The sequence below is a fragment of the Tyto alba genome, unplaced genomic scaffold, assembly GCF_018691265.1.
Source record: "Tyto alba isolate M040663 unplaced genomic scaffold, T.alba_DEE_v4.0 Super-Scaffold_19, whole genome shotgun sequence".
In the NCBI taxonomy this organism is placed as follows: domain Eukaryota; kingdom Metazoa; phylum Chordata; class Aves; order Strigiformes; family Tytonidae; genus Tyto; species Tyto alba.
In genome coordinates, this window is record NW_024881281.1 from 12,831,757 (window position 1) to 12,854,400 (window position 22,644).

A 22,644-nucleotide genomic window follows, 5' to 3' on the forward strand; every position below is an offset into this window, starting at 1 on the left:
GCGGTGTCCCCCAGCGCTGCCAGAGGAGCAGGCAAGACCCTCCTGCGCTCCTCCCAAGCACAAAAGGAGATGTCCCGTCTCCAAGGAGAGAGGTGAGTGCAGAGCTTCCCCCCGGGCACCGGCCAGAGGGGATTTTGGCCGGTGCCCGGCTGTGCTGCCACAGGCCCCCGCAGCGTCCCAGGGTGCTCCGGCCTCTCCCCCATCCCCGCTCCCAGCATTACCCCCACCGGCTCCGCGGCGTGCTGCTGGGGGTGACGGTGCCTCTGTCCCCCGGCAGTGTGCGGGCTGTGCCGGCAGGACAATTGTGATGCCGACATAGGTTGGCCAGCTGTGCCAAAAGGGTGGGCTCTGCGTCCACGAGAACTGCCTGGTGAGTCCCCGACACCCTCCGGTCCCCAGCCCCGCACCGCCGGCAGCCCCTGGCACTCACCCTCTTTTCAAAACCCCCTTGCAGTACCACGCCAGCGGGCTGATGCAGAGAGGGGCCGACGAAGAGGGTTTCTACGGCTTCCTCTTCCCCGATATCCGCCAGGAGCTGAAGCGGGTGGCACAGAAAGTGAGGCCTTGTCCCCATGTGTCCCCACCGTGTCCCCACGCCCCGTGCCTGGCACTGCACACGCCAGCAGCCACCCACCCAGCCCCCAGCGCTGCTCTGGCAGCCGGCTGCAAGCAACCCCCAAGTCAGATCCCCCATGACGCAAAAAGGCCCGTTCCTGCGGCAGGGGGGGATCTGGAGGGTACGGGGGGCATCCTTATCTATCGGGGCCCGGTGTCACCAGCCGGGCGGCCCCACAGAACGCGGCGGGGCTCCCTGGGGCCTGTGGCTCTGACACCGTTGTCCTTCCTGCCGTCCCCAGAGGTGCCACATCTGCCAGCTGCCGGGCGCCTCGGTCACCTGCCGGGCCCGGCGCTGCCGGGGCCGGCGCTGCTGCCGCATCTTCCACTTCCCCTGCGGCAGCAAGCGGGGCTGCGTCTCCCAGTTCTTCGGGCAGTTCAAGTGAGTATGGCTGCCCCGCGGGGTCGGGGCCGGGGCTGGTGCCGGGGCCGGGGCCGGGGTTGGGGCCGGGGCCGGGGTCGGTGCCGGGGCCGGGGCCGGGTCCCGGGCCCGGGGCCAAGCTGTCCCCTCCATCCTGCAGGTCTTTTTGCTGGAAGCACCGGCCGGTGCAGCGGGTGCGGGCGGTGCAGCAGGACCAGACCCTCTGCCTCATCTGCCAGGAGGGGGTGGCGGAGCGGCCCTGCTACGACACCCTGGTGTGTCCCGCCTGCGCCAGCGCCTGGTTCCACCGCGGCTGCATCCAGGTAGGTGGCATCGCCCCCGGCCCCTGGAGCGGTCCCCCCTGCTGTCACCCTGTTGTCGCGTCGCCCAGCTCCAGGGCGGTGAACCGGACCCCCGGCGCTGATGCTGATGCCACCTCTGCCCCAGGGACAGGCGCTGCGCTCCGGCATTCACTACTTTTGCTGCCCGCTGTGCCGCAACAGGGAGCAATTCCTGGAAGAGATGTTTCGCCTGGGCATCCGGATCCCTGACAGGTCAGTGCCCTCCCTCCCGCTGCCGCCTCCCCCTCCGCGATGCTCCAGCTGAGCCCTCCTGCCTGCGCGGGTGCCGCCGGGGTGTCCCCCACGGCCCCAGGGTGAGCGCTCCCCCGCTCCCGCAGGGATGCTGCCTGGGAGGAGGATGGGGCCTTTGCAGGCCATTACTTGCGGCACAGCTCCTGCGACTGCCAACCAGTGCCTGTGCCCAGAGGGACGCGAGCATGTGGAGGTGAATGGGTGAGTGCCGGTGGCTGCGGTCCCCGCAGCCCCAGCGAGGAGATGGCGATGCCTTCGTCGTCTCCTCAGGGCAGGGATGGAGCTTCCCTGGGATATGGGCACGGCACGGCAGGGTGAGTGCCAGCAGCTCAGCCCCGGCTGCCGGCGGGAGCAGGGTGGATGTGGGCTCAGCACAGCGCCGGGGCTGGCACCCCACACACAGCTCGGGGGCCTTTGGTGACAGTGGGTCCTGTTGCTCCCCCAGGCCCTGGAGACTTCTACTCTGCACATCCTGTGCCTCACAAGGAACCCACCAGCTCTGCTCTGCCCTGGGGGAAGATGATGCCGTCTCCTGGGACTGCAGCGACTGCAGAGGCATGGACGCTGGAGAGGGGTGCAGCGGGGTGACAGAGTCCCCAGTGTCACCTGCCACCACAGCCACGCAGGACGTGGGGACATGGACAGGGCTGTGTTCTGGGGAGAGAGGGAGGGAGGAAGAGTGAGGTGGGCTTGCACAAGGTGCTCATCATCTCCCTCCCTTGACACCGGACCAGACTCCAGCCCCTCCAGTGCAGGGAACCTTGCGCAGCACCCTGCATCCCGACACTTCACCTGAGGTTGACTAGTCCAGGGCCCTCAAAAAAGACTTCCCAACACTCAACAGATGCCATCGGTGCATACGTACGGTCAGTCAGCCCTGCCCACAGCCACCAGGGTCGCTGTCCCGCGGGCTCTCATCGCATCCATCTACACCACCAGCAGCAGCTGCACCCAGCCAGGGGTGATGTAAGTACCCACCGCTGCTGGGGGCACGGGCTGCAACGGCAAGGGCTATGTCCCAAGGGTGGCTGGGAGGGGGACGGGGACACAGATACCCAAGGGTGCTGCAGGCAGGACCCAGCATAGGCACCCTGCTGCCCTGGCCGAGCGCATGAACATGGGTTTTCTCCTGGCAGCCTGGTCACCAAGAAGAAGAAGGAGCTGTGCGCAGACCCCCAGGTGCCCTGGGTGAAGGCACACCTCAAGCACTTCCAGCCTCAGAATAACTGACCGTTCCCTGTGGCCAACCACGATGGCCCCGCTGCTTCCCCTGGCGAGCCTGGTGCCCAGCCCCGGGCACACAAGACAGGACTTCAGCTGCAACCTTCTTCAGCAGGAAAATGTATTCTCTTTAACTTATTTAAGTTAAATTAAATATTTTTTACTAAGAAAAAGGAAAGTACAAAAATAATTTAAACTATATCAAAATAATTTAAACTATATAAATGTGTCTGTTAATGGAGTGTCAGAAGTCTTGATGCCTAAATAAACTGTTTGTGCTATCAACTCCTTTGGGTGTCTCTGCAGTCCCGGCTGGAGCCCTGACGCAGGAGAAGGGTCCCCCGGGGACCCACTTGCCCTCCCCACGCCCTGGGTTCCCCGCTCCTCCCCTCCCTGGCCAGGGCGGCCTGGGCCCCACAGCAGCTCCCACGGTGCTTCCCCCTCCCCAGCCCGTGTTAACCTCCACTGCCGCCCAGCACGGCCCCACGCTGTCGGGGGACACAAAATGGAAGTGCGTGCTAGGCCTTGGAGCAGGCCTCAGCCTGAACACAAGTACTCGGAGGCCTCGGCCAAGTCGACCCTGCGAAAGTAGAGTCAGTGTTTCTTCCTGGTAGTTAGAAGAGTGCTGTGCCTTGGTTTTAACATGGGCTTCGTTACGAGAAAAATGCTCACAAGCTTCGGCTGCTGCTGGGAGAGAAGGAAGCAAGAAGACTGCCAGTAGTACTGCGAGATTAGCGCGGAACACCTGCTGGTGTTCAGCTGGTAGGAGAGTGCTGTAACTTGGTGGGAAAGTACCGTAACGCACGAAAGGTATACAAGCAGCCAGCGTGCTGAAGTCGAGCGTCTCAGCATCACCCGTGATTTGAGTCCGTGCCTCAGTACGCCCCAGCACGCCGTGACACCAGCGTCTCCCCTGGGGCTGCCAGAGCCGGCTCCTCTTGGGGTAACGGGCCGGCGGCACCCGCAGTGCCAACACGAGGGTCGGGGCCACCGCGGAGGCTCAGCCCTGCGGTGCTCAGGCACATCAGCAAAGCCCACACGCCCAGTTCCAACTTTGCTTAGTGAGGAGATGCAGGTTTGTGGGACAGGGGCTGGGGCTGGCAGGTGGGTGTCGGGGTGTCAATACCATAGGACATCACGCTCAGTATATAAACTGGATGAGCTGGCCGGGGGAGGAAGGATCTGGGTGGTGGGCAATTGTATTGTGCCTCACTCACCGTACCTATTCTTTTCTTAGCATTCCTAATATTGTTTCTTCTCTCCTTGTGTTGTCCCATTCATCTGTTCCTGTCTCAACCCATGGGGTTTTACCTTTTACTTCCCATTCTCCTTCCCATCCCACCGGGAGCAGAGCAGGGGGAGCAGTGACAGCTTGTTACCTTCTGGGCCATAAACATCTATGCCCTCACTGGGCAGTTCACAGAAGGAAAAAGCAGTCCCCTTGAGCTGAAATTGGAAGAGACGGGCCAAAGAGACATCTTGCTGGCTGAGCCATGGGAGGGGGGGGATGCTGGGTCTGACAGGCTCGAGGGGGACAGAAGTGAGACACCTGGTGGGACCCTTAAATAATCCTGCCTCCAGCGTGATTCAGTCCGATGTCCTGTGGTTGAAAGGAGCGAGGGGAAAGGGATACAAACTGACCCCAGATATCGTCTTGTGCCAGTAAATTCAAAAGGGAAATTCCAAAGAAAGAGGAAGTCAATAAAAAAAGCCTGAAAATTCGAAATAACGTTATAAAAATCTTTTGACTCAGCAGAGAGCCAGCGCAGGAAGCTCTGAGGGACTCGCAGGAGGTGTTCAGAGCCAGTGGTGCTGAGGAAAATGAAAAGAGAGAAATAGAAACCCCTGATGATCCCAACAGAGATTTGATGTGCTTAGGTTCTGCAGTGACGGTGACCGTGTTCCTGGAGATGTGGCGGCAAGGGCAGCGATCTGGGATGGGTAAAACCAGGGAATGTGAAGTGTAAAAGGTTGCAACTGCAAAACAAATTTCACTCCTGGGGAGCAGAAGCAGCAAGCAGTCAGCTTAGGAGGTGGGGGTGTCTGCAGAGCGAGAGCCTCTGCCTCAGCCCTGCTCCTTCAGGGCAGAGAAAGAGGAGCTGTTGGAGGTGGCAGCGTCCAAAAAGGCTGCTCTGGAGGAAATTGGTAAGAAGTGGTAGTATCCAGTGATTCTTGACTGAATGGGTGAGCTGAGCAGGCCAGAGGGGTTTCAGAGTGGAGCAGCTAATCTCATACCAGAACCCCACAACCGCTGAACCCACCTCCAGTCCTGGAGGGGACAAGTGAATCTGGCATTTGTCCTGGGAATAGGAGAGCAGGCAGTTGCCACCTGCCCGGGCTGATGGCGTTTGTACAGCCTTGTAGAACATTTGATTCCAAAACAACATCGTGGTTAGTGACACCTTTTAAAATAGGACTCTCAAATTCCTCTGTGAATAGGCCCTTGTAAAGACAAACCAGTTCAAACTGAGAAGGAAGATCACACCTCTAATCTGTCTGGCTTCTCGAGCATGCTGGTTGTGCGGTAGGACTGATACCCCTCTGAGTGATGGTTGTTTCTTATCTGTCCTGGAGCTGGGTCAGAAACGTACATGAGAAACTCACTACTTTCATGTGCCAGTCTAACCACCCATCTATTCGTATTCCCAGACATTTCCTGGCCGTATAACCTTACACTAGCAGTGTCCACTCTATCTCTTTTCTACCCTGTTGTTGACTCTGATACATTCACACAGATCAATTCCTCATTTTCCTACCCTTCAACCCAAGTTCTTTTCATTTAACTCTTCTCATGTTGTATACCACGAGGGTCTTGTCACAGTTTTGTGGTTTGTAGCATGGGTCTTTCCTTGCCCCAGATATTTTCGGCTGACAGCCTCACAAGCTGGAACGTCTGCTATTGTTATACTTGTCCTCAACAGCCTGATTGTACAGTCTATACTGTTCTATCAAATCCCTTCTCCATTGCTGCAGTCCTCAAGGTCATTATAAGCTTTTTGTGTGATATCCTGGCCTCTTCTAGATTGATGATAGCATCTCATTTTGCCTCATCAGCAAATTTTCCTTTGCATTCTCCTGTTTTTTTTGCCAAGATCATTAATGTAAATGTTAAGTAGAATAATTTCTGAGGCAGAAACACAAGGAACTGTACTGGTAAACCGTCTTCAGTCTAACACATCCCCTTTTTGCTGAAGCAATTACCATGCCACTTTCAGGCAGTTCTTTACCCACTTTACATTTCATATGCCAGTCACATCTTCTTTGTCTTAGCTAATAATTTACTGTGTGGCACCATTTCAAATGTCTTACTGAAGCCCAGGCAAGTGAGATCTACCGCATTTCCTTCATTGCGAATATCTGTGAATTTATGAAAGGAAGCTGTTAGTTTAGTGTTGGTGTGCATCAGGGCCAATATTGCGTGATGTACTGTATGTTGTACCTTGTGCAATGCCTGAGGATTTGGAGAAGGGATTTCAGTCAGAGGATTATGTCTGCAAAATACAAGATTATTTACATTAATCAGGGATGGATAAGACTGGGATTATACAAGTAGTTGATGGAACAACATGCTAGCAGATGACATTCACTCAGGAGTCATTTTAAACACTAATTTCTGTTTCTAAGGTCAAATGAACAACTACTTTGGAAAGAAAAAGGCCTGTGGTAATGTTTTTGAGTTTATGGCCAGATTTTAAAGATATTTGGGTCCTGAGTATTTGGCCCATGTGACTTGGAAGTCTCTGTTCCATTCCTCTTCAATGACATTCAGGTTCACTAAATGCCATTTTCTTTAGAAAATGAGACTTAACATCTCCTTATTTTCTAGAGTTGGTCCTTGGTCCTGCAAATCCAAAGATTAAGCAGAATATTGGAGTGCGTGAAGGATGGGACAGAAACTAATTACCCAAATGCCACAATGTTGTAGAAACCAGCAGGATGATCTCCGAATGCCACATTCAGCCCTGATCATTTTGACTCAGAGATGGATAGAGACGACACGGAGGACTTTGAGCCAGGTGATGAAAGCATTTAGCAACTTGGAGATGGAAGATGGAAAAGAGCAGGGCAAGTATGAAGGGAGCTTAAAAATAAACATTCAATATTAATTATCTACCCTTTCAGACAGAAAAAGGAACATTTACATGGTTAAAATCATTTAAAGAGAAAAACAGTGCACTAGAGAGAAATATTTTGACACAAGGCATAATTAACATGAGAAACTCTCTGCCAAAAGGTCTTATCAAGGGCAAAAAGTGGAGAAGAAAGACAGAAGCAATTTCTATAAAACAACCCCAGCTATGTAAATTTAGGTAATTTTTATTTTTAGTCTGTTTTCATGGAAGTGGGGCTTATGCAAGCTGCTGTCTGGTTGCAGGAGGTAGTGATAGTTTGTATCTGCAAACTCAAAACTGAAATCACTTCTTGCAGTCAGACAACTTCTTTTGAAAGCCCCAGCAATGTATTCACGTGGGCAGGCGCAGATCTCTGCAGAGGCAGTAGCTGAGAGCCACTGGCTATGCCAAATTGCATGGAAGAGAAGTAGGTCAGTACATCTGGGAGACCAGAGTCCACGGTGCCCTCGACAAACCAAACCCAGTCCCGGTGAGAGTTAGCCCCAGGGTTTTCCTCCACTTGAGCCCAGGGCTGAGGAGGGGGCTGTAGGTGCAAATAACGAGCACAGGAGACAAACAGCAGGATGGGGGCCTGGGCTGGGGGTTAGTGCTGTGGGTTCTGTTTGTGGGAGCTAGGGCAGAGTGACTCTGGGTTCACTGTGTGGCAAGAAGGTGCTGGGGGCTGGCAAGTGAGCTTCGAACCTGGGTGTTTCACTGGGCCTTGTGCTCTGACTCCAGCCACGTACAGAGAGATGTATTTATATTTAGGTGAAGCAGGATACTTCTTTGTTATGTAAATCTCTGCTCACACAGCATTTTTCTTCCCTGGTTTTGTTTAAAGAAATGTATCTGCTTGCCTTAAGGAAAAAAGGGTGCCTGAGGCTGGGGACTTGTAGTCAACATGGGGAGTCCAGAAAAGGGTGAGAGAAGCTGAGGCTGCAGCCGTCTCTGGGTGAAACATATCCCCTGGAGTGGTCTCTAAGCTCTCAGATCCAGAGCTGAGGGTAACCAGTGTCCCTGTGGTTTGGGAGAGCTGTGCTGGGTGGCTGGAGGGTGTCCGGCACATAAGCCTGCAGTGCCAAGTCACCCTGATTTTGTTGGACCTGACTAATCCCCATGTGTTTTTCTGTAATGCATGCACAAACAGATGTGCTGAAACCTCCTGCCTGAGGAGAGATTATTTTTGCTCTTACCATTCTCTTCCCTTTCATTTTATTGTAGAAGTCGCTCAAGTTGGGGGGAGAACAGGTCTATCTTTGATCCAGGACCATAGAAAAATCTCTGTCCTGGGATGTGGATCTTTGCTGGGCATAACACAGGATCTTCTGAGGGTGAAGAGACATTCAGGAATTTTAATTTAAAAAGTAGCTGTAGGGATTGGTTTAGGAATTCCACTTTGAATGCTGAGTTACTCTTATAAAGCAATATATGCAAGAGTCAGTGACAGCTCACTGCAAAGTGAGACTGACGGCTGATCTGTGTTTTCCTTGTAACCTTTAGTCACGGGACCCCTTTGCATAATTTTTATCAATGATGAGTGTCACTTCCCGGACAGATGTTGCATAATGCCATGTGGTTTTCTCTACACTTGCATGGGATCGTGGTGTTGGCAGTTTCTTTAATTTCTTTCTGCCTGTGGTTTCCTTCTGTCTTACCCTGCTGCGTGGTGGAGGCAGAAGGGCTGCTGTGATCCCTTTAGTGCTGCGAAGCACAGGGTCCCATGTGTCTGGCAGCCACTCTTGAAAGAGGTGCAGAGAGCATGGCTCCTCTGTGACTCAGGGTCACAAACACAGCCTGCTTCTGCCAGCTAGCAGGGATCTGTCCTCAGGGTAAACTCTCAGCAGAGCTGGGGAGGCTTTCCTAAAGTCAGCTGCAGACTGAGGCAGTTGCAGTTCTGTCCCAGCTTTCCTTAGCAGGCTTGAGGACCAGAAGTGATGCTGTCCTCTTCCAGTGACTGAGATCCTCCCTCGTCTCCTCTTCTAGTCTAAATGAAACTCGTGACATTGTCTGCCTGGACATGGGACTTCCTTGCTGCTCTCTTCTGACTCTTCTCCTATCACATATTTCTTGAAACATGAGGCCCTAAGGGGCAAGTTCCTCACCAGCAGCAGTCGCCCCAGTACTGAGCAAAGCTGGGGCTCTGCTCTGGCTGCACACTGTCCCTGCTGTTTCTGGTTGCTCTCTCAGTGCATCTCTTCACATATCACCATGCCCAACTTGTCCCAATCTGCCTTTCCAGCTGCCTGCCCCCCAGGTCAGTAATGATGGCCCCTCTGCTCTTTTAACTGTGCTTACAGCACCTGGAGGTAATATGTTTTTTAGACTTTAATTCCCTCATTTTCTTAGGGAGACACACGCAAGTCAGTGTCAAAAGCATCTGCTAGTGCAAGACTAGTGCCCTGTTTGCTCATCACTGGCTTTCTGGTACCTCTCCCACTCCATGTGAGTTGGTCCTGTTAATCACCAGTGATTCAGAGATGGCCACAGCCCGGCTGTGGAGGAGGTTAGGGGAACCTTTGGGGCCTTTGTGTTTGACTACACCTGCCTTATCTACCTCTACCTTACTTATTTGTTCTCTTTTCCCTTTTCTCATCTGTGTGCACTAAATTTTGATTGTGTTGAGCACTTGACCATAGCCTCTTGTTTTGTTTATGCAAAGGGAAGCCAAAAAGAGGTGGCATCTTTGACTACTTGCTCCTTTTCCTAACTAATGGGCTTTTGCTTTCTTTTGTTTTTCAGATTTGTTATTTGCAAAGCTGGGGTTTCTGATCTCCTGTGTTTCCTCCCCTCTACCCCCTTTTGATTTTCTTTTGTGTTTCTCTGCTGGATTAGAAAGTCATCTGTTTACAGAGCTCTTCCATGGCAGGAGAAATAAAACCATGTTATTTCTTCACTCTCCCTTTACATCAGTTCCTTATATTTAATTCTTTAAACACACTTAAACACAAACTGTCTACTTTTGCTGAGCTACAGTTTTGTGCAATTTGTTGTAATATCTTCGATTCCAGTTAGAATGGAAAGTATTTCATCAGCATCCAGTAAGAAGTCCCATCCAGCTCTCATCTAAATGGAGAACTGAAACCTTGGCCAAACCACTTCTGCAGGGAAGAGGAAATATTTTCACCATTTCCATCAAAAATAATCTTTGCAATTGTGAGATTTTCTATGGTTCCTACTAGATGACAGTTTTCTTCTGGTTGTTGCTAAAGTCAATGCCCACAGATCATTGCAATGATCTCCGTTCTAATATGTGCGGGGTGTGGGATATACCTTACCACCATCCTGGCATTTCCTGTTTCCCTTTGCTACACTCTTACCTATCCCACTCCTTTTCTCTCTGCTTGGACAGGCAAAGGGGCTCCCACCAGGTCAGCACTGCGCACTGCCATTGCTCATCCTTGGCTGTGAGCCCCGTGACTCTGTTCTCCTGCCCAAGCCCAGCTCAACCCTGGCTCAGGACTGCTCTCCCCAGAAATATCCCACCCTGGGGTTCAGCTAGCTCAGCATCTTGTTCCTGCAGTTGACTCAGAGAGCAATTTCTGGTTGCCTTCATTGTAACAGCCTGTTGCATGCTAATGTCCTCCCTCACACTTGTTAAACAAAGCAAAGTTGGCTCTGATGAGGGCAGGAGAAATGCCAGAATGAGGTGGTTGGAGGGTAGAGGTCTGGGGCAGGTCTTTGCGGAAGACATGGGAGTTTACAGACAGAGGTGTTCCTAAAAACGCAGAAAGCTTCTGCTGGCTGTCCCCTGAACTTGGGATTCCTCTGCACACAGAGAACACTTTGAGGTTAAGAGAAACCTCTTAGTGACTCTGCAATGGCATTAACAAAACCATGCAGATTTTCAGTCCTCTGAGGAACTGAGCCTTTTCCTTTTGTTTTTGTGCATCGAGTGACATTTGACAAGCAGGAGCATTTACAGCAGGCACCACCTCTCCTCCAAGCGCTTCTCAAATGCCCCAGATGAAGACCTTGGAGACCATTAATTACAAAATTCATTTGTAACTCCAGGCACAGAGCGACTTAAACAGAAATAGCTGAGACATAGGCAGTTGGAGAAGGGAGCTGGAGAGGTTTCTGTTCATACCACCGCCCTGAGGCCAGATCTGCATTGCCTAGCTCCTCCTGAAGGCCTCTGGTGAGATGATTTACACCATTCTCACCTCTGTCCCATCCTTTCTAAAAGAAACAATCATGACCTTTTCTCTTAATCCTACACATCCTCTCAAACAAGTGCTGTCTCGGAGGGATACATCTTTCAGACAGGGACCTGTTGGCAGGGAAAGGTTTTCTGGGCAAAAGGCTATTGCAGCCACTGTGAGGTTTATCCCAGTGGCCATGTGAATGGGGACCATCGCCCCTGCCATGCCGTGAGGATGGCAACAGCCATCACTCACCATCTCAGTGAGTTAGTCTTTTCCCTTGAGTCAGGGCAGCAGGAATTAGTCATGCCCGAGGAGCAAGGGTCATGAGGCAGGCAGTGGGAGGCCGGGGTTTGTGTGGAAGGTGGGAGCAGGGCAGCAAAGCTTTTGTGGCACAACGGGGCAGCATCAGGGCAAGGCAGGAAAAAGAAAAAGAAGGAGGAAGTAACAAGTTTGGCAGCTCACTCTTTCTGGGTGTGCACTAGCAGGGGCATTTGGGAATTACCCTCTGGGATTGCAAATGCTGCCCCTTTTCAGTCATGCTACAATCTCCTCAAGGTTTCATCTGCACGGCTTCAATGACCTGATCTCAGTGGGCACCAACAGAATCTTCTCCCCCCCTCCATCTCCTACTCTTAATGCCCTATCCCCTAACACGGATGTATTTACTTTTTGGGGGCTAAACCAGTAGAGAGATCTTAAATTCGAATTAAATTACCCTGTTTGGGAAGAATTGGTCAAGCAGCAATTGCAACAACTTGACTGTCAAGAAGCTGAAGACTGCAGCCAAATCTAAAATACTTAGAGAGGTGTAAAACTTCTGTTCACCCTGGGGACAGGATGAGTGGCAAGTGAGGCTGCAGCCTGAGCCTGCTGCTCTAGCTCTGGAGAAGGGCAACAGAGTCCAGTCCCCACAGGCTGTCCAGTCCTCCACGGCTCTGCAACCTTTCCAGCATGAGGATGTTGCTTTTGACCATATTACCAGGAAAAAGAGACAAATGTGAGACTCCCAGTGACTTCTAGCTCGACACAACCTCATTCCTACGTGATCTTTCTTTTCTCACATGTCCAACCAAGAATCAGTGCTATCAGTGCAGATGAACATATGTGCACTGCATCGTTCCAGAGCTCACTCTATATCCCAGCAGTGACCAGTGAAGCAGGGTGAGAAGTGGTATTTGTGGCACAACTGGGGCTAAGACGGGATGTGAGTCCTGGCAGTGGTTTTCTGCCAGCAGCAGTGGCAGCGTGTGGGGCTGCCCATGCCATGGCCTCTGAGCTGGGCTGGGCTCTCTGTCCGCAGAACAGCAAACCAGTGATGGTGCTGGGGCTGTTGCAAAGCAAATCCCTGCCTGGAACTTGCTGCGGTTGCTTCACAGCTCCCTGCATGGCATTGCCGCTGGGGCTCTGGACATGGAGCTTCATGCCCCAGCCCGGCTCATGGCTGGTGGCATCCCCGCAGAAGTGGCAGGATCAGTGTTGTGGGGGATTGAGCTCTGGCCAGTCTGCACTGGGCACCCAAATGGAATCTGAAAGTTACAGCCACATGGCCAGCTCTTCCCCTTCTGCGGTTTCCTTGCCTTCTCAAGCTCAGCAAAACTTGGGGATCATGACATAATTTCCCTGGTATGATGCACTCATTATCTTTCCTTGAAACACTGTGCCCACCCAGCAGCCAGGAATAAAAGGAGAGCATCAACACTGGGGCTGAGCATCGTGCAGTGAGCTTTGCAGACCCCAGCTCCAGCCCTGCTTGCGGATCCCTCGGCCCCCACAGCACCATGAAGGTCCCCACGGCTGCCCTCATCACTCTCTTCCTCGTGGCCTCCTGCTCCCTGTCCGAGGCACATCTTGGTGAGTCTGACATTGCCGCATCCTCCCCGGGGCTGGGGGTGCCATCGCTCCACGGGAGCTGCCGGGGCAGGCGGGGTGACCCATCCCTGTCAGCGGGGACCCTGGTGGCTGTGGGCAGGGCTGGCAGCAGGAGACCAGCGCCAGTGCTGGGACTCGGGCTGGGGGCCAGGGGTCTCCAGGGGGGCCATGGCCGGGGAATATGACATGAGACAGGGAATGGTAAATGTCAAATCTCTGGGGAACGCCAAGAGCTGTTGGGGCCAGAGCCTGTGTTATAACCAGGGGTCTCATGAAGGTTGTCTATCTGTCTCTCTGCCATCAGACGGCGTCCCCACATCCTGCTGCTTCAGCTACCAGCAACGCCCTGTCCCGCGGGCTCTCATCGCATCCATCTACACCACCAGCAGCAGCTGCACCCAGCCAGGGGTGATGTAAGTACCCACCTGCTGCTGGGGGCGCGGGCTGCAACGGCAAGGGCTATGTCCCAAGGGTGGCTGGGAGGGGGACGGGGACACAGATACCCAAGGGTGCTGCAGGCAGGACCCAGCATAGGCACCCTGCTGCCCTGGCCGAGCGCATGAACATGGGTTTTCTCCTGGCAGCCTGGTCACCAAGAAGAAGAAGGAGCTGTGCGCAGACCCCCAGGTGCCCTGGGTGAAGGCACATCCTCAAGCACTTCCAGCCTCAGAATAACTGACCGTTCCCTGTGGCCAACCACTGATGGCCCCGCTGCTTCCCCTGGCGAGCCTGGTGCCCAGCCCCGGGCACACAAGACAGGACTTCAGCTGCAACCTTCTTCAGCAGGAAAATGTATTCTCTTTAACTTATTTAAGTTAAATTAAATATTTTTTACTAAGAAAAAGGAAAGTACAAAAATAATTTAAACTATATCAAAATAATTTAAACTAAACTAATTTAAACTATATAAATGTGTCTGTTAATGGAGTGTCAGAAGTCCTGATGCCTAAATAAACTGTTTGTGCTATCAACTCCTTTGGGTGTCTCTGCAGTCCCGGCTGGAGCCCTGACGCAGGAGAAGGGTCCCCCGGGGACCCACTTGCCCTCCCCACTGCCCTGGGTTCCCCGCTCCTCCCCTCCCTGGCCAGGGCGGCCTGGGCCCCACAGCAGCTCCCACGGTGCTTCCCCCTCCCCAGCCCGTGTTAACCTCCACTGCCGCCCAGCACGGCCCCACGCTGTCGGGGGACACAAAATGGAAGTGCGTGCTAGGCCTTGGAGCAGGCCTCAGCCTGAACACAAGTACTCGGAGGCCTCGGCCAAGTCGACCCTGCGAAAGTAGAGTCAGTGTTTCTTCCTGGTAGTTAGAAGAGTGCTGTGCCTTGGTTTTAACATGGGCTTCGTTACGAGAAAAATGCTCACAAGCTTCGGCTGCTGCTGGGAGAGAAGGAAGCAAGAAGACTGCCAGTAGTACTGCGAGATTAGCGCGGAACACCTGCTGGTGTTCAGCTGGTAGGAGAGTGCTGTAACTTGGATGGGAAAGTACCGTAACGCACGAAAGGTATACAAGCAGCCAGCGTGCTGAAGTCGAGCGTCTCAGCATCACCCGTGATTTGAGTCCGTGCCTCAGTACGCCACAGCACGCCGTGACACCAGCGTCTCCCCTGGGGCTGCCAGAGCCGGCTCCTCTTGGGGTAACGGGCCGGCGGCACCCGCAGTGCCAACACGAGGGTCGGGGCCACCGCGGAGGCTCAGCCCTGCGGTGCTCAGGCACATCAGCAAAGCCACACGCCCAGTTCCAACTTTGCTTAGTGAGGAGATGCAGGTTTGTGGGACAGGGGCTGGGGTGGCAGGTGGGTGTCGGGGTGTTCTTTGAGGATGCTGGCCTCTTCAGCCTCAGCTGATGGGCCAGGAGACGGGGTGTTGTGCCAGGGTCCCTGTGCTTCCTTTTGAGCAAGGGAGGCTGTCCTTTTTTCAGCTGGGCTAGAGTTAATTTTCACAAGGAACTCTGAAGTGGCCCAGCCAGGACAGCTAACCCAAACTAGCCAAGGGGTTATTTGGTCCCATAGGACATCACGCTCAGCAGAGCCCCAGGGGAGCTGGCTGAGGACAGAGGGATTGCAGCTCACAAACTACCTGAGCATCAGGTTCCAGGTGGTGAGAAATTGCCTTGTGAATAACTCACTTGATACACTCTTCTATTAGTATTATTGTCGTTATTGTTACTTCTCTCCTTGTGTTGTCCTATTAAACTGTCCTTATGTCAACACAAGAGGCTTTATGTTTTTTTCTCTGCTTCTCCTCCCCATCCCACCGAGGGGGAGAGGTGAGCGAGCAGCTGCATGATGTTTAATTAGAAGCTAGCTTCAACCACACAGTGCTTTTTGGCACTTGATGTGGACCAGGAAGGGTTGAGATAATGACAGATCTGACCAGAGCGTGTTAAAACAAACCTGCTGAGCATATTTCTGATACTGGTTACTCACTGGTCACAATGTTGGTTTAGTTGTTCCCGTAGTGGTCTTATGGAAGTTCTTACATACACCATGTATTCCCTGCGGTGATGTTTATCACCTTTGGGAGGGGGATCAGGATTATCATTTTGCTGTAGTACTGGGTAACTTCGATTTATGACATGATTACATCACTAGCCACTGAGGTTAAGCTGGTATTTATGTGTGGCATTGCTGTCACGCCCATGCCTCGGGCACCTTCTCTTGAAATTTATTAGTAATCGCACCCAATCAATGGGGAAAACAGGGGCTATACTTTCTCCTGCTCTTTCACCTCCCCTTTCTCCTTCAGGCTAATTACAACAGCTTTTGAAAATTTTGAGTAGCCTTGGGATGCTCAACCTAGGGTTACTCTTATTGCTCTGTGTTCTGAGTGTGTTTCAGGTTGTGTTTAGGCTTCCAAAAATCATTTCAAGAATACCACCCAGAGGTCTTCCCCAAAGCTGGATAGTCATGGGTGGCACGGCATGTGGCAGAATATGGGCAAGTGCCTAGAGAACCTTCTCACCTCCAGTGGTTTGGAACTGTACTCCCGAACAACTGCAGGAGACTGATGAAGTGAGAGACTATTTGAAAGGAAAGTGCTGTGGCTTTTCCAAAGAGGCATAACTTAACACAGCTGTGCTGGGCCCGGCCAGTGTCTACCGAACACTGCTTGATGCTATGCAGCGCCCTCAGGGGAAGGGGGGTAAGAAGACCGACAGGCACTGTGACAACTCAAACCCCGGCCACAGGCTCTGCAGCTGAAGCAGAGAAATAACCTGTGTCCCCTATCAGTTGTCCCTGTACAGAAGGAGAAATAGCAACCCAAAATCAGGTTACTTACTGAGGGATGGCATAACAGGGATAATTCAGCTGGGATAACAGGGCCAGTAGCTTGGAATTAGAAGGTAGGGAAGCCAGGCAGCTGGGATCCCTGTCTAGGGAAGGGGCACTGACAAGGCCACTGAAAAAAAGGCACAAGCCCTCAGCCTCTGGAGGTGACTTCTGTCAGGCATGAAGGAAAGGTGCCCCTTCAAGGAAGATGTTGCATGTCACCCAGGCAAGTGGACCTACCATGGAGAGAGGTGTCCACTCCCTGAGGGAATTAGCCATGCTGGAGGTGATTTATAATGATCTGGATAACAAGTAGTTGCCCACAGATCGAGATGAAGTCCAATGCACACAACCCATTTGGTGGACGTTTCTATGAAGTGCACCACCGTTGTATGTCAAGTCATTGGCAGCGATGTCCTGGGAAGAAGACGAGGGACAAATGGTGGATGACGTGGCTCGTCAACTCCAGCAATACAAAGGAAATCATCTCTTCCTCCTTCTGCGGCTGTGTCTCAGATGTGGAAAAACTATCCCTGGAGTTCCAGCAATTTAAAGAAGATATGCCCTAATCCCCACCTGTAAGGGCTTTTTTCTCATCTGCTAGGAGTAGGCATCCCTCTGCTCAAGAGAGGATATAGAAGGTACACACCTTGGCATACCCAGTGCTCTTATTTGTGTGACCACGGATAGAACATGAGGCAGTGGGATGGAAAACCCACTTCAACTCTTAGAGGCACAAATATGAGTTGCAAGGAAAAACAATCACAAAATATGATTCCTCCTGAAAAAAATGCCACTCCAGTTTCCAGCAGGGCAGCTCCCCAAGCAGAGTATAAGGGCCGATCTCACTTCTGATACTTTTGAAGGGACTTCTGATTTATATCAACAAAAAGCAAGTAATGAATACTATGACCAGGATCAGAGGGGCCCTGGCCTCCAGACAAGTGGATGAAGCGGACAACCAAGTTGACTGGACTGTGTGGATCTGATGGTGTCCTGGGTTGAGTGCGTGGTGGAGTTTTTTGGTGGCAGGGGAGGGGGCTATAGGGGCGGCCCACTACGAGAAGCTTCTCAAAGCTCCCCCAGCTCCAAGTCAGCTCCACTTCTGTTTGGAAACTGAGCCAATCGGCTGCGCCTCTGCGATAACGTATTTAAGAAGGGATGTGGTGACGAGCAGTGGGACTGGTGAGGAGGAGTTGCCTGCAGCCTGCATGAACACCAAGGTCAGTGGAGGAACGGAGGAAGAAAGGAGGGGGGAGGTGTGCCGGAGCAGAGACCCCCCTGTATCCTGTGGTGAGACGGCAGGGCGGCCCCCCCTGCCACCCATGAAGATCTACGGTAGAGGAGACACTGATTTAGTGGCCTGTTGCTTCTGCTTGGCCTGATCAAGGTTCTGTGCCCGAAGAAGCACGGGGGTCTCAGTGGGAAAAGGCAGCCCCGCTGCTGTAATTCAGCTGCTGGGAGGATTGCAGCACGCGGGGGAGTCCCACGCCGGAGCAGCTCGGGAAGGGCTGCAGCCGTGGGAGGGAATCCAGTCGGAGAAAGTTAGTGACCCATGACGGAGCAGTGTGGGGAACGCTGCGGCCCATGGGAGGAACTCATGTTGGAGAAAGTTGGTGGAGGACTGTCTCCTGTGAGAGGGGGACCACACTGGAGCTGGGGGAACAAGTTCTGGAAACTCCCCTCACTGAAGATAAAGAAAGTGGCAGCACTGACTGCACCCCCATTCCCTGCCCCTGCGCCGCTGGGGGAGGAGGTAGAGATACCGGGAGCAGAGCTGAGCCCGGGAAGAAGGGAGGGGTGGGGGAAGGTGTTCTCAAGATGTGGCAATGCTTCTCACTGTCCTAGTCTGGTATGTGTTGTTAGTGTCTGTAATAAATGTGTGTTCTTTTTTTTCTTCCCCTAATGTATCCTGGTTTCGGCTGGGATGGAATTATTTTTTCTTCTTAGTAGCTATAATAGTGCTCTGTTTTGGATTCAGCATGGGATTTGTTATGAAAAGAATGTTGGTAATACACTGATGGTTTTAGCTGTTGCTAAGAAATCAGGGACTCCACCTCCCTGTGTCCTGCCCACGTGCAGGTGCACACAAAGCTGGGAAGGAACACAGCCAGTACACTGGACACAATTGGGCATTAGAATATTCCATATCATACAGTGTCATGCTCAGTGTATAGATGAGGGTTGGCTGGGAAGTTTGCTCTTTCACTTCTGTGATTGCAGTTTTGGGATCTTCACTTCTCTGGGATTGCTATCTGGGACTGGGATGGGCACTGGTCAGCAGGTGGTAAGCAATCCTATTGTGCGTTATTTACCTGTATTCTATTATTTTTAGTAGTAGTAGTATTTTATTTCAATTATTAAAGTGTTTTTATCTCAACCTACGAGTCTCCCTTTACACCTCCAATTGTCTCCCCCATCTCCAGGTCAGAGGAAGGGTGAGTAAGCGGCTGTGTGGTGTTTGGCTGCTGGATGGATTTAAACCACAACAGTACTTTTTGGCTCCCAACGTGGGGCATGAAGGGTTGAGATGACGACAGATCTGGCCATAATGTATTACAACGAATTTATTATAAGCATTCATTATACTGGTTTAACAGTTGCTGGTCATAATGTCAGTTTATTGGCTCCTAGAGTTATGGTGCTCTCATTCTTAGAGTTGTGCTATGCATCACCTCACTTGCTGTATATAGTCCCTATGCTGCTGTTTATCACCCATGGGAGGTGGATTAAGATTTTCCCTTTGCTGTACTATGTACCACTCGTTTATGCCACCATAAAGTTACCGATCCTGAGACTAGTTCGAGATCTGTACTCAGCATTGTCGTAACCTCTGTACTTCGGGGGCCATCTAGCGGAAAGGGTTAACAATTACACCCTTTACTTTTTCCCCTCGGAGACCCAATCCATGGGGAAACACCTCCCTGCACCTTCCTCTTCTTCAGGCTACTTACAATAGCGTTTGAGAATTTCGAAGATGTAGGATAGCCTTGGAATGTTGACACTAACGTGGACGTCTTACTGCGAGGAGCCAGCGTGTCCCTGCATGTGGTTCAGGTTTTGTTCAGGGGTAAGCAACTATTTAAGAGCATCACCCAGACATCTACCCCAAGGCTGGAGAGTTATGAGTAGCAAAAGGTGTGGGATAGCACGGGCAAGTACCTAGGACAGTGGGCACCTCCAGTGTTTTGGAACTTCACCCCTGAATCAAGTGCAGAATCCCGAAAAACTGGTAAAATATTTGGGAAAAGTACTCTGTCAGCCATGGTAATTCCAGAGAGACTCAGGTCTCAGCAACGCGCTGGGGCCTGGCCCATGCCTACAGAGCCCTGCTCAACACTATTCAGTACCTGAAGGGGAAGGAGAAGGTCTCTGAACCTGATAACAAAATGACAGACACTGCAGCCACTCCAACCCCAGTGACAGGCACTGCAGCTGAACTGAAGGCCCAACCCACGCCAGTGTCAGTCGCACCCATACAGAAGAAGAAATGGACATGAAGGTCATCACAGTTTAGAAAGGGATGAAGACATTCCTCCTAGGGAGAAGGAGGAGGGGGAAGGAGAAAAAGAGATGGCAACTTCCTCCACCTGATCTCTATTCCTGAGTGAGCTGCAGGATAGATGAAAAGATTTCAGCCATTATCAAGGCAAGCACACTGCCACCTGGCTGCCCAGTTGCAGGGATAACGGGGCCAGTAGCTTGGATTTAGAGGCAAAAAAAAGCCCAGCAGCTTGGGTCCCTTGCTGAGGAAGGAGGTGGTGATAAAGTGATTGGAAAGAGGCACTAACCTAACCCACAGCCTGTGGAGGCGGCTTTTGTCAGGTGTGAGGGAAAGGTATCCGTACGAGGAAGAGGTTGTATGTAATCCAGACAACTGGGTCATATAGAGAGAGGTATCCAGGACCCAAGGGGACTGGCTGTGCAGGAGGAGCTATGTTATGACGCAACTAACATGCAGCTACCTGAAGACCCAGATGATGTCCAGTGTGGATGACCCCTGTGGCAGAAGGTTGTACGGAGCACACCATCACCGTATGCAAACTCACTGGCAGTGCATGATTTAGGTAGAGACAATAAGGCACCAACCATGCACGAAGTGGCTACCCAACTCCAACAATTTGAAGAGAGTCTCTCTTCCTCCCCGCTGGCCTGCATCTCATCTGTGGAGAAACTACCAGATATCCTGGAGAAACATATGGAGAAACTATGTCCCAAGACTTCCAGAGATTCGAGGACAAGTTCTGCCCCCACCTGTACAGACCAATATCTCAGCTATTAGAAGCAAGCATTCCCCTACTCAGGAGAGATGGCATACACCACGGGGGAAGCTGTGGTATTGCCTGCGTGACCATGGAGAAGACATGAGAAAACAGGGTGGAAAGTCTACCTTCCACCTAGAAGAGTGGGTACATGAGTTGCGGGGAAAACCAACTACTAATCAGAGTTCTTTCAGGAGAATTTCCCCTCCAGTTTCCAGTAATCACTTGTCCAAACGGAGTAGAAGGGTTGACTTTACTCCTGATCCCGTGAGAACTTCTGACCTGTATTCAGAACGCAGTATTCATCCTGTGGGGCAACATGACAGAAGTATTCTTTGAGAAAGGGAGAGAGAATAATCCAAATCCTTCTGAGTGCCAGTTTCACCAGAAAGCAAAGTAAAGTCAAGGGACCTGCACAGAACATTCAGTTTTTAGGAATAAAATTACAAGCTGGGCATTGCTGGATCCCGGTGGATGTGATCAACAAGATAGGATCTATGTCTCCACTGACTAGCCAAAATGGAAACACAAGCTTGCTTAGGTGCTGTGGGTTTCTGGAGAAGGCATATTCCAAATTACAGTCTGATTGCAAGCCCTCTCTGTCAAGTGACCTGGAAGAAAAGTTGTTTCAAATGGGGCCCTGAACAATGACAAGCCTTTGAACAAATTAAACGGCAGATTGTCCACAGCTGACCCGAACTAGCCAAGGGGATATTCAATACCATATGACGTCATGCTCAGTATATAAACCGGCTGAGCTGGCCGGGCAGAGGAAGGATCTGGGTGGTGGGCAACTGTATAGTGCGTCACTTGCTTCACTTATTCTTTTATTAGTATTGTTGTTAATATTGTTTCTTCTCTCCTTGTGTCGTCCCATTAAACTGTTTCTGTCTCAACCCATGGGGTTTTACCTTTTTCTTCCAATTCTCTTCCCCATCCCACCGGAGGCCAGGGGAGGAGTGAGCAGGCGCCTGGTGTTTAGTTGCAGGCTGGGCTTAAACCACAGTAGGTCCCAGCCTGCTGCACTTGTGATGGGGAGTATGGTGGAGACACAGTCCTGGCATGGGGACAGCTGTGATGAGTCCTTGGTGGCAAAAATCACAGCTCAAACAGTTTTCCCATAGGTCTATGGACAAAAGACAGGCCCAGATGCAAGACTCAGCTATGTGGTGTTATTTCCAGTTCTCTGCACTCTTTGGACTCCTTTCCATCTTCCTCCAAGGCATTTTCAGAGGTAGAAGCATCGGCTGTTTGGAGGGGCTCTGGGCACACAGGGGAGCCAACCCCTGGGACTGCTCTGAGGCATTGAGCCTGGGGTAAAAAGTAGTTTTCACACCAGAGCAGCACTTGGAATCAGAAGCGATAGCTCTCCTGGGAGGAGAAGGCTTCTTCATGCAGAATTACACCCAGCAGGATTAGGCTGAGGAGCCCGCAGGAAGGAGCCTTCTCTGAAAAGGACAGTAAAGGGCCAGTGGTTGTCATGACTCCAGGCTTGGTCCTAAAAGCAAAGCAAGATGTGCCAGCTTGTTATGTGCTGGGCCAAAAGTATCTATGCTCTTACTGGGCAGTTCACAGAAGGAAAAAGCAGTCCCCTTGAGCTGAAATTGGAAGAGACGGGCCAAAGAGACATCTTGCTGGCTGAGCCATGGGAGGGGGGGCGATGCTGGGTCACCCTCTCCACACTACCGCAGAACCCTCGATGGGTTTCATAAACTACCCTGTTCTGGCCTGCAGCTGGAGTGAGAGGAAGTAAATCCCGTGGGAGAAAAGCAGGGTCACGTCAGGGCTTGGTGTCCCCACAGGGGCCCAGGAATAACCAGGAGCTCCTGAGACGGCAGGGAAACCCGAAGGGCCAAGGCTGATGCCCCCAGCTCAGCTCCCCCCCATGAAGCAGCAGCCCCGTCCTGGTTGTGGGGTTTAAGGATGCCCTGAGCAGCTGCCCGCCCACTGGGATACGGATTGAGGCAGGCAGAAAGGCAGGCGCAGGCTGGCAACAGGAGAAAGGGTTGGCTTTGGAGGGTTTGGGGAGGGTATGGGGGGGTTGCTATGGTTTTTTCCCCAGATGGATCCAGGGGCTAAAGAGGGGCGGCTGCAGGAGGAGAGATGCTTGGAGGTTTAGCGCTGTCCAGGCCCGGCCAGACCCTGCAGATGAGCACCCGTGGGGGTGAGCCTGCTCGCACTGGGGAGCTCCAGGTCCCCA

General features: G+C 52.2%; 1 protein-coding gene and 1 pseudogene across 1 annotated transcript; both read left to right on the forward strand.

The window, feature by feature from the left end:
- The first annotated feature begins 319 nt into the window (after nucleotides 1-319).
- LOC122153328 lies at nucleotides 320-2,428 on the forward strand (annotated as a pseudogene).
- Nucleotides 2,429-12,744: 10,316 nt separating this feature from the next.
- Nucleotides 12,745-13,595, forward strand: LOC122153342 (C-C motif chemokine 3-like). The gene is given in 4 exon segments (XM_042791581.1): nucleotides 12,745-12,898; nucleotides 13,221-13,329; nucleotides 13,501-13,564; nucleotides 13,566-13,595. Coding segments are annotated over 4 exon segments (276 nt in total). The 5' UTR covers nucleotides 12,745-12,825.
- Nucleotides 13,596-22,644: the final 9,049 nt, after the last annotated feature.